At 41.3% G+C, this 12,260-nt stretch overlaps 1 protein-coding gene across 2 annotated transcripts in view; it reads left to right on the plus strand.

The window, feature by feature from the left end:
• LOC124595386 (neuromodulin) overlaps positions 1-12,260 on the plus strand; it is a 717,829-nt gene that overhangs the window by 655,296 nt on the left and 50,273 nt on the right. For both annotated transcript variants that reach the window (XM_047134106.1, XM_047134105.1), the window contains exon 3: positions 1,997-2,118. In XM_047134106.1, the coding sequence (XP_046990062.1) occupies positions 1,997-2,118 (122 nt within the window). The remainder of the gene's footprint in view (positions 1-1,996; positions 2,119-12,260) is intronic.

Genomic DNA, 12,260 nt, shown 5'->3' on the forward strand with positions numbered 1-12,260 from the left:
GCGTTCAAGACGCTGTCCAGAACGTTTTGAAGAAGAGAAAAGTGTGTACAAATATGGTCCCGCACGCTCCGGCTCTCAGAGGGAAACAACGACTCGTGACTTGACTGAAATGCAAACAGCGGACATATCTTTCCCGAAAAAAATTATTAGGGTGAAGAGACTTGGTATTATCAATGTGAATCTACCACAAAACGACAGAGTGCAGAAAGTCACATTAAGGGTCAGTTTCACATGGTTGTATGAACGTAGTGAGGGGAAAATGTGCATAGCACCTAAAGCATAAAAACCACCATACAAACTTTTCTCTATTTTTCTATTCATCCAATCTCGAAACCTTTTGGAAAGATGGTGTACCGCAGTGTGATGTTTAATGCAAAAACTGTGTAAAAAGTGATGATTCCTTAGAGTGTCACGGGGAGATGAATGTTGGTGATTACCAGAGGAGGAAGGAAAACAAACAAATAGATGAGCGAACAGACTAAAAGACGTAATTACGGATGCATGGAGAATAGCGTAGCCAGCCAAACGAATGCTAGATGGACCGAGGACATTCTTTTCTGATTTCGGAGAATAATGAGTGAGTGAAAAGAAGCGTCTCTGTCTTCACAGTACAATGTCTCTCAGACACGCATACATGCCTGGCGGAACAGGCACTGTCGCTGATGATTACAGCTGTGGTAAACATTACGAAATAGATCCGCATTCTGCGATTATGTCTTGACGTCAGTTGTTTGCGACACATGAAAATTTGTGTTTGACCGGGACTCGAACCCGGATTTCCTTCTTGCTGTGAGCGCTTGCCTTAGCCACTTCGGCTATTCGAGAACGGTCCTGGAGGCGTACTCGTACAGCCGATGTGGCTAGGGTGACTGTTTGCGGTAAACGGGAAATCCGGTTTCGGATCCCGGTCTGACACAAATTTTCATGTGTGGCCAACAGCTGACGTCAAGGCATAGTCACAGAATGCGGATCTATTTCGAAATGCAATTGCTCTGTAACGAGCAACCGGTGAGCACGTGTTCCTTGTACCAACATACTCTGTAATATCCCTGAACAACATCTGGAATTTTGTCGGTGGAATACGGTTTCACCCTGTACATAGTGGACAGCAGTGGCCCTATCACATAATACCACGAGGTACGCCAGACAGTACCTTCGCTTCGCACGATGTCTCCCCGTTAAGAAGAACGACGTACTAGGTTCCACTCGCAAGAAAATCTTCAATATACTCGCATATCTGTTCGGATACTTTGTACGGATTTTTTGTTGTGCTATACGAGTAGTTTGGCTGATCTGGAGTATGTTTTGATGCCAAATATGTACATGTTTTTAAAAAAATGTGTCAAATCTTATGGGACTTAACTGCTAAGGTCATCAGTCCCTAACCTTATACACTACTTAACCTAAATTATCCCAAGGACAAATACATACACCCATGCCCGAGGGAGGACTCGAACCTCCGGCGGTTCCAGTCGCACAGTCCAGACTGCAGCGCCTCAGCTCGCTCGGCTAATCCCGCGCGGCACGTGTTTTAAAAGTTTCATGTTGTTTAGAGTATGTCGTGGCACAAATAATATTTGTGTTCTGTAATATTTGTTTATGTTAGTAGTGTGCTTCACTTTATGGCCCGCACAACAGTGTAAGGTAGTAAGAAGTCCTTGTGAGCATAAAAAAATTTCTCACTGTGATAGCTGCGATAACGGCCGCGACTTTGGCCCCTGTGGATGATCACCCACCCCATAATCAGAGCGCTGTCCCCGGTGACGCGCCGCCGCTGCTTACAGAACTAATGGCCAGGAAGAACCCCCCACCCGCTGTGCAGAGCGGTGGTTGTGCTTGGCCACACCCACTGCCTCCTCCGCAGCCTTCTCATGGCCCCCTGCGACGCGGCAGTACGCAGCCAGCACTCATATACCACCCTGCTGAAGGCGCTGCTCGCAGCGGTCGGCCCACTAAACTACACGCCCTGCTCAGAGTTGTTCTCTCTTGTTTCCAGAACTCTGCAATGCGGCTACCAAGATCCAGGCGCAGTTCAGAGGTCACATGGCCCGGAAGACAACTCCAAAGGAGAAAACCGCTGAGGACCTCAGCAAGGAAATGGAGAAACTAGACGCCAAGGTACGTGTTTCACCCCTATGTCCACCGCGCCAGACTAAAACACGGATCAATACGCTGCGTCTTTGTGCGTCTACTAGTCCGTAACAAGTAGTTTCGTTACATATACGAGTGCAGACTGTAAAAAAAATAAAATATATATATATATATATATATATATATTACTTATTTCATTTCTTGGTCAGTGATACAGTTCTAAAGTAATTTTCTAATCGTTTAGTAGAGTGCCTACAGTTTTGGTTTCTTTTGGGAAACAAAGTTTGTAGAAAATCTATTTTCACTTAAACTGAAGGATGTAACACAAATATTTGTCTATCCTTGTACTAGCTGGTTACAGGGACTTCGGCTGTCAAGTCTGAAATGGAAATTAACACCTGCAGCCGTCGCTTTTGCATTTCATTTATTTATGCAACCAGTTTCGGTGTTCCTTTACACCAGCTTCGGACCCCTTGACCACCGTAAATTGGAAGGTTCAAAATGGCTCTGAGCACTGTGGGACTTAACTTCTGAGGTCATCAGTCCCCTAGAACTTAGAACTACTTAAACCTAACTAACCTAAGGACATCACGCACATCCATGCCCGAGGCAGGATTCAAACCTGCGACCGTAGCGATCGCGCAGCTCCAGACTGTAGCACCTAGAACCGCTCGGCCACTAGGGTCGACGAATTTGGAAGGAATCCAATCTCGTGTGCAATCATAACAGGAGCCAATATTAAATAATCGATGTCCGTAGATCTCTGGTTTGCAAGACACTACCTCTTCGTTTATTAACTGATAACTGTCAGGAGGACAGGCTCCTGTTACGATTGCACACGAGATTGGATTCCTCCCAGTTTACGTTGGGCAAGGGCCTGAAGATGGTGTAATGAAACACTGAAACCGGTTTCGCAAATAAATTGCAGGCAAAAGGCACGACTGTAGGTGCTTTAATTTTCATTTCGAAACGGAAAGTGTCAAACACGAGCACTCTGACTGAACACTACGGAACTGATGCTCGATATGTTGTCTACAAAGACAGCTTATTTTCAGTACAGAAAAGAGCCATTTCTGCAGATGGAGAGTGACGTGAGCACATCACTGGGTGTGTCTAACATTATTGGAACTTTACAGGTGAAGATCGCAACACAACTTGCTGGGAGACTGGCGCATGCAACTTACCTTTCGGACTTTCAGAAAGGTCGGTTCATTGTCATAAAATACATGGGAGCATCACAATGACAGATTCGCAGACAGTTGGCCGTTGTACAATGACTGCAGAACGGGTGTTAACAAGAAGGATCCAGGACAACTGTGTGGCAAGAAAACAGGCCTATGCCACGAGAAGATCGTAGAATTTTTTGACTGGTTCTGATGAACTGATGATTTATATTCTCTAAACTCAGGGAGTGTTTACAGAGAGTCATCACGAAGCGTCGGGAAAATACTAGTGGAAGTTCGACCGATATCTTGGGCTGTGATGCGTAGTTCACCGTTGAGACTGTTAAACAGACAACAGACGTTCCCATAATATAGAGCCAGGGTCAACTGGGACATTGATTGGCATTCTATGGTATTCAGCGATAACTCTCGATTCTCTTTCTGGTGGTCGATTCGATACCAATGTGTCCGTAGACTGCCCAGTGAAAGTGAAACTTCCTGGCAGATTAAAACTGTGTGCCCGACCGAGACTCGAACTCGGGACCTTTGCCTTTCGCGGGCAAGTGCTCTACCATCTGAGCTACCGAAGCACGACTCACGCCCGCTACTCACAGCTTTACTTCTGCCAGTACCTCGCCTCCTACCTTCCAAACTTTACAGAAGCTCTCCTGCGAACCTTGCAGAACTAGCACTCCTGAAAGAAAGGATATTGCGGAGACATGGCTTAGCCACAGCCTGGGGGATGTTTACAGAATGAGATTTTCACTCTGCAGCGGAGTGTGCGCTGATACGAAACTTCCTGGTCGGGCACACAGTTTTAATCTGCCAGGAAGTTTCATATCAGCGCACACTCCGCTGCAGAGTGAAAATCTCATTCTGCCCAGTGAAAGGTTGTGAGCAGCTCGGTCGAACCTTTCCAACTACTAGAATCATGGTGCAGATTGCTACTGGACTGGTAACTGTTGAAGGGAGGTTGACGCTCGCCATTATGTGGCTGGAATGATACAGTCCTGCTGTCATAGTACAAACTAGCATATTCCAGAAAGATAATGCAAGACTCCACAATTCTGTTCAGACGAAAATCGACTTGAGAAACGGGCGAATTCTTAAGCTGCCCCCTGTTCCTCTGATTTGTCAACCATAGATCATGACTCGGAAGTAAAGGGAATACGTATATTTTAATTATTTTAATAAATACAGCAACCAGCCCCTTTCAATGTACGTTTGTTTACACCAGTAGGTATTTCGGGCTTTCACTCATCTTCATTTTGCTTAATACAAAATGGCTCTGAGCACTATGCGACTCAACTTCTGAGGTCATCAGTCGCCTAGAACTTAGAACTAATTAAACCGAACTAACCTAAGGACATCACACACATCCATGCCCGAGGCAGGATTCGAACCTGCGACCGTAGCGGTCACGCGGTTCCAGACTGAAGCGCCTTTAACCGCACGGCCACACCGGCCGGCCAGCTTAATACATTTTTGAATCTTGTGTAAGTACATCGTCAGCACTTTGAATGCTGCTGCTGGCCTGTGCAAAATTAACAATACCTTTTTTAGCAACTACAATACGCGAGTTGTTATTTACGATACGTTACTGGTTAGGTGAAGACATAGAAAATTACCGGCCCATTTCCCTGCTGCCACCATTTTCAAAAATAATATAAGCAACTATGAAAGACAGATTAATGAATTACCTGAATAAATACAATCTTTTCAGCGAATCACAGTTTGGTTTCCGAGGTGGCAAAAATACGGAGTCAGCCATAGTATAATTTACAAAAGTTGTACTTGATGCTTTTCACAAAGATGAGTGTGTCACAGGCATATTTTTGGGTCTTCCTAAGGCCTTTGATGCAGTCGACCACAAGATTCTATTAAATAAATTAGAAGCATTAGGAATAAGAGGGGTAATTAATGACTGGTTTCGATAATACCTAGCAGACAGGGTACAAAGAGCAGAGATAACACACACTTCAAATAGATCTAAACATTTAGTAAAACACTTATCAGAACCATATCAGCGCACACTCGGCTGCAGAGTGAAAATCCCATTCTGGAAACATCCTCCAGGCTGTGGCTAAGCCATGTCTCCGCAATATACTTTCTTTCAGGCGTTCTAGTTCTGCAGGTTCGCGGGAGAGCTTCTGTAAAGTTTGGAAGGTAGGAGACGAGGCAGTGGCAGAAGTAAAGCTGTGAGGACGGGGTGTGAGTCGTGCTTGGGTAGCTCAGATGGTAGAATACTTGCCCGCGAAAGGCAAAGGTCCCGACTTCGAGTCTCGGTCCGGCACACAGTTTTAATATGCCAGGAAGTTTAAGAACCAAAATACATTAATATAGGGGTCCCACAAGGTAGCATATTAGGACCAATACTATTCCTGATATACACCAATGACTTTCCGAGTAGTGTTACTCATGATGAAAAACTTCTCTTCGCTAATGGCAGCAATATTATAGTCACTGAGAAAACAAGAGAACTCCTTGCACAGAAAGCAAAGCAAACGAAGCTCTCAAGGAAATTTACAATTGGTCAAAAAGCAATAAAGTGACATTGATCATAAAGAAAATTACTTTGTAAATTATAGATTGCAGCGACCAGTCGTCCTTTTTAGCCGAAATCTAGATCTGCACAATAAAATTTAAAAAGGACGACTGATCGCTGCAATCTATAATTTACAAGTCAATATAATAGTCACTGAGTGTAACAGCTTTCTTAATAGAAGGTAACTTGACGGAGAAAATTAATGCCATGAAGATAGAGTGCGTAACAAATGCTAAATTTCTGGGAATGAATACTGATTCTCAGTTGAAGTGGTGTGAACACACAAAGGTACTTGCAAACAGAATGTCATCAGCATGTTATGCCCTTAGAGTCCTATCATCAGTGTGTAACATGCAGTGTCTTTTAGTTACATACTATTCATATGTACACTCAGTTCTTAGCTATGGCACTCTTTTTTGGAGAACAAATGCATAAAATATGAACACAATTTTCAAACTCAAGAAAAGAGCCATAAGAATAATAACCAAATATAGTAGTCTAGCTCATTGTAAAGATCTGTTCAAAACACTGGGGATTTTAACTGCTCTTTGTGAATACATTTACCAGTCAGTTGTACACATCAAAAATAACATTGGTAATTACTGCACAAATAGCTCTGTCCATGACCATGGAACAAGAGCTAGACTCAACTTACATTTACCAAAAAAAAATGGACATAAAACTCAAAACAGCATTTTCTACCAAGGAATAGAACTGTACAAAAATCACAAAACGAGATTAAAGAAATTGCAGAAATAGACTTATTTAAAAAGTCAGCTAAAAGGTACCTGTTATGCAATATATTTGATACATTGAAGGATTACTTAGACAAAACAGATAAGGAGTTTGTTTAAAAAAAGTTATACAAATAAATAATAATAAGGATTATAAAACCTGCAACATTCCACACAACACCTTCACACTGTGTTTCTTTCCTTCCTTTTTGCTTTTCTAGACAAACTTACCCCCAAGCTACGAATAGCACAATACTAACACCTCTTCCTCTTTCTGAACTCAACATTCTATACCAGGAGTATATCTAATGATTGTCTCTAACTACAAGTCTATGTGTATACAAATTAGTTTATTTTAAATTGGTCTAGGCTTGTATATACTTTGACATGTCCTATATCCTTGTGAAAAGAGATCTGTGGATGAATAAAGCTGCTGCTACTACTACTACTACTACTACTACTACTACTTACTCCGCCTGTTGTTATTCCAATTTTTACCTTTGTAGATGTGAAACAAACACTTTCTCATTTGTATGTTGCACGAAAACGCGCAGTATCCTCCATGTTGCCGACTGTCATCTTCGTTTGCATCGGAAAATTATATCTATGGTCAAAGCTTTATTTTACTTACATGTTAAATAATTTCAGTTTTTCACTTTTTAGTCGTACTGAAGTTTAAACTAGAATAGTACTTTCAGAGCACGTAAATGAAATATAACTTTGAGAACAGATATACTTTTCCGACGTTAACAAAGATGTTAGTCAACGACATGGCGGATACTGCGCTGTTTATGTGGAAAATACGAGTAAAAAACTTTTTGTGACACATCTGTGACCGCGAAAATCAGAATAACAAGCAGAGTAGAAAGTGAGAACACCTAACCAATAATATCTCGTAAATATATAACTCGCGAAGAGTAGTAGCTAAACAAAATTATTAATTTTGCACAGGCCAGCTGAAGCATCCAAACTGCTTTCAATGTTTTAACGACGTACTTAATGAAGATTCAAATGTGTTACGCCAACTGAATAACATCTTCGTACTTAATGCAGCTAATGCCAAAAACATTCGGCAGTTGTGAATAAATTTCACAAGTTTAGTACTGGTGCAAGATCGTCATCAACGTCTGTTTCTTCAAACACTGTTAAAATAGGTCTCAGAATTACAAGCTTCTACGGGAAAAATGATGATCCTAATACTAACGCTGAATACGTTTGTCTCCTTGAAACCCTGTGACGGTAATCTAAGTAAAAATTGCGAGAGATAGGGTCGTAGTAAGACATGTGGAAGTTTGGGTTGGTCCTGGAAGTGTGCTCGGATGGCCGAAGTGGCCAAAGCGACCACTCGCTACAAGCGGGAAATCCGGCTTCGGATCGTGGTCCAGCACAAATTTTTCGTTTGCCACCAGTACGTAATATTTTGAAACCTACAACAGCTAGTGTAAAAAAAGTTCCGCAATTGTGGATAAAATAATAAAAAACCGACTGATTGCTGTATTTTTCAAAATAATGTAATCCATAGTCACGGAGCTCAGCAGCAAGTAAAATAGATAAATTATTGTATACTTTCATACCAGCCTCCAGCCATCAATCTCCATCAATTGATACAGCATGTTTCAGTCATGACAAGAGACTGACGATGACATTTAGGGGCTGTTGGATTCCCCGCCATAAGGAATACGAGATTCTGTTCGTTACCGCTGAAGTCACATCTCATACTGATGATGATAATGGAGATCAGTTGAGACTCAAATGAAAGTTTAATCATTTAATACGCTTTAGGTGATGATGATCTCCACGACGTTTGATAAAATCGGATTAGTGCTTCACGATGTATCACTTCCGCCATCGTATTTCCAGCCATTTAACTTGTAACTTACTATCCAGACGGTAAGATAGTTGGTGTTATCAAAATTTCGACTTTTTATTTGTACATTGTTTCATAGAATGATACTTTTTTCATTTAATACATGAAACTCAATATCATTTTCATGTGTAAAATAGACATTTACGAAAAAATAGAACATTAAGACTAGGAAGTAAGATATATGTACAGACTGAAGCGACGAATGAAAATTTGTACCAAGTCCAGGTTTCAAACCCAGGTCTGCTGCTCACTAGGCAGATGCCCTAACCACTACGCCACCCTGGGACAGTGGCCTTTAGCGATACTTTTTAGTGTAGGCAAAAAAAACTAGCAAAATGAGTGTGGGTAGGAAAAAATTGGCTGCCCTCAGCACGTCTTTATGACTCCGCAGGTGTGCTGTGCAGATGAGTCTACTCATACGTTCCCACGTTTTAACAAGAATTATTCCCATTTCATACTCTACTTCGTATGTTATGGAAGTTTGATACTATTTAGACCGCTTCTGGTTTCAGCATTATAATGGTTTCATCGACTTCACCAGTCAATAAGGCGATGAAATGAAATATTACGGAGAGAATTCTTGCAGTGGCGGCATCAGACAGTTGCGCCAGTCAGAGTAATGAAATGAGTTACTCACATTTGATATTTACTTAAAAATTAATTAAAGTCGCTGTCGAAGGCCTACAAGGTCTCCCAAGCTGCTGTGGCTGCAGAAGAGAGTTAATTAACAAGCCGCAAGAGGCTTACACAACCCCCTTTAAAGATGAAGCAAGAGATGAAAACGGTCAATTTTCTTGTGAGAGGAATCGCTTAATGTTGCTTAGCTGAAATCTTGGCAAGAGACGAAAGTGGGTTAAATATCCAATTGCAACTATTTAAATTAATTTGCAATAAGAAATACCTGACAGTGATTGGTTAAATTCACTGGAAAGTGACGAAATTAACACAATCTCCATGTACTGAAGTGAAAGGGTACAACATAATTAGACGAGATAATCCACCCTTAGACACGATGACGCTGTCTACTACTGCAACATGATCAGTTCATGCGCGCTGAGATGCTGTCCTTGCCGACTCTCAAGTTTGGTCTAGTGTTGTTGTTGTTAGTGTTGTTGATGTAGTCTTGACTCCAAAGACGATGCACCCCTTCAAGATAGTCTATCCTGTTCAGTCCTCCTCGTCTCTATGAAACTACTCCAACCTACTTTCCTTTAAACGTGCTTCCTGCACTAAAATATCTACCAGCCGCTCTTCTCTGCAACCTCACTATTCCTTGATGCCACGGGATATGTCCTATCACCCGATTTCTTCTTTTAGTCAAGTTGGGCCACAAATTTCTTCTTTCCTCGTTTTGATTCATCACTTCATTAATTTTTCGATCTATCTATTTAGTCTTCAATATTCTTCTGTAGTACCACATTTTAAAAGTTTATATTCCCTTCTTATCTGTACCGTTTATCGTCTATGTTCCAGAAAAGATTTCCTAACACTTAAACTTATATTCTGGGTTAACAAATTTGTCTTTTTAAGAATGCTTTTTTCGCTATTGCCAGTATGCACTTTATTTCCTCCCTACTTTTTTCATCATCAATTATTCTGCTGCCCAAGTAGCTCATCTGCTACATCCATTAAGTCGTTTCCTAATCTAATTTCCTCAGCATCACCTGATTCCATTCTACAACATCCCATTGCCTTTTTTACTTTTGTTACCTTATAAACTGTTTACAAGAGGTTATCCATTCCAGTCTTACGAGCCCTTTGCTACTCTTATAGAATTACAATCTCGTCGTCAAACCTCAATGTTTTCATTTCTTCTCCGTAGGTTATAATTCACTTCCCAAATTTCGCCTTGGTTTCCGCTACTGCTTGTTCAATGTAAAGGTTGAACAACATCGCAGATAGGCTATATCCCTATCTCACTTCCTTGTCAGCTGCGCGGGGTAACCGCGCCGTCTGGGGCGTCTTGCCACGGTCCGCGCGGCTACCCCCGTCGGAGGTTCGAGCCCTCCCTCGGGCATGGGTGTGTGTGTTGTCCACAGCGTAAGTTAGTTAAGTTAGATTAAGTAGCGTGTAAGCTGATAGACCAATGACCTCAGAAATTTGGTCCTATAAGACCTTACCACAAATTTCAAAATATGGCTCTGAGCACTATGGGACTTAACATCTGAGGTCATCAGTCCCCTAGAACTTAGAACTACTTAAACCTAACTAACATAAGGACATCACACACATCCATGCCCGAGGCAGGGTTCGAACTTGCGACCGTAGCAGTCTCGCGGTTCCGGACTGAAGCGCCTAGAATCGCACGGCCACCGCGGCCAGCACAAATTTCAAATTTCTCACTCCCTTGTCAACCACTGCTTCTCTATCACCTCCCTCGACAGTTATAACTGCAGCCTTGTTTCTCTACAAGTTGTATATAACCCTTCGTTCCCTCTATTTTATCCCTGCTACCTTCAGAATTTCGAAGTGTGTATGCCAGTCAACATTGTCGAAAACTTTATAAAAATCTACAAATGCTATAAATAGAGGTTTGCCTTTCTTCAATCTATCTCCTAAGATAAGTCGTTGTGTCAGTGCTGGCTCGCGTTTTCCTACATTTCTCCCTAACCCAAACTGATTTTCTCCGAGTTCGGCTTCTACAGGTTCTTCCAGTCTTCTGTAAATAACTGGCGTCAGTACTTTGAAACCATGTCTTACAAAACTGCTGTCACGGGAATATTCGCACCCGCGAACGCCTATCTTCTTTGGAATTACTGGTCCAGTCTATAAATCATTAAATACAGCCATAGTGCGGATCTATACCTCTGGCTGTTGTTCAAGTCTACCTTCCTTTATCAATGCAATGTTTTACTGACGGTAGATGGCCTATAAGTTTATGACAGTTACGAAATTTGTTATATTAACGACGAGCATTATAATAGTAAATATGACCTAGCCAGTCGTTTTAATGGAAATTTCGTGGTGTCCTAATTCTAACATTCTGCTATGTGCGGGATCATCGCATAGCCAGAAGTATTAATATTTCTACTACTTGTGCGAGCTCATCTATGTAGTATTGGTGCTTCAGAGGTGTTACCTGTGGCATTTTCACCGCATTATACAGATTGGTGCATGAGACTTTTCGAAGTAAAACTGTGTTCCTAAACAGTATTCAACAATTCGTCTACTACATAGGTCTATAGTTTATAGCAAAATAGTGTGTATAAAATAACATTACATTCATTTACGAATGTTTATTGGAACGACACGATTCGACAACATGCTGCCGTCATCAGTTGCATACAATTATATGTAGGAACGAACTTTGTTCAAGTCCATAAAAACTGATTTATAAATTATTTCGTAAAGAAAAAAATGACTTAATAATACTGAACAGACCAATAAATACCAAATAGTCATACTGTGGAATGTATGTAACGACATAAATATGATTATATAAAAAAAGTCTGTATTCTTAGTCTATACGCTACCATAGAAATTGAAATAAGTTTTAACAGATAACTATCTTTGGAATGGAAACTACTGTACGTGAAAGCATGAAGTGATGTGGTGTATGATCTTGTGCTCTGTGTCCCATACAAGGCTGTATTCGACAAAAAGACGTAAATAAAAACATCACCGACATTGAAACTTAATGACAGATTAAAACTGTGTGCCGGACCGACACTCGAACACAGGACCTTTGCGTTTCGTGGGCAAGTGCTCTACCCACTGAGCCAACCAAGCACGATTCACGAACTGTCCTCAGAGCTTCACTACCACCAGTACCTCATTCTAGAATCACCGACATTATTCAAACATACGAAACACATAATGGTGCACACTAAAATATATAAATCTTTCTGGACAGGGACGAT

Source organism: Schistocerca americana, chromosome 2 (genome assembly GCF_021461395.2).
Source record: "Schistocerca americana isolate TAMUIC-IGC-003095 chromosome 2, iqSchAmer2.1, whole genome shotgun sequence".
In the NCBI taxonomy this organism is placed as follows: Eukaryota; Metazoa; Arthropoda; class Insecta; order Orthoptera; family Acrididae; genus Schistocerca; species Schistocerca americana.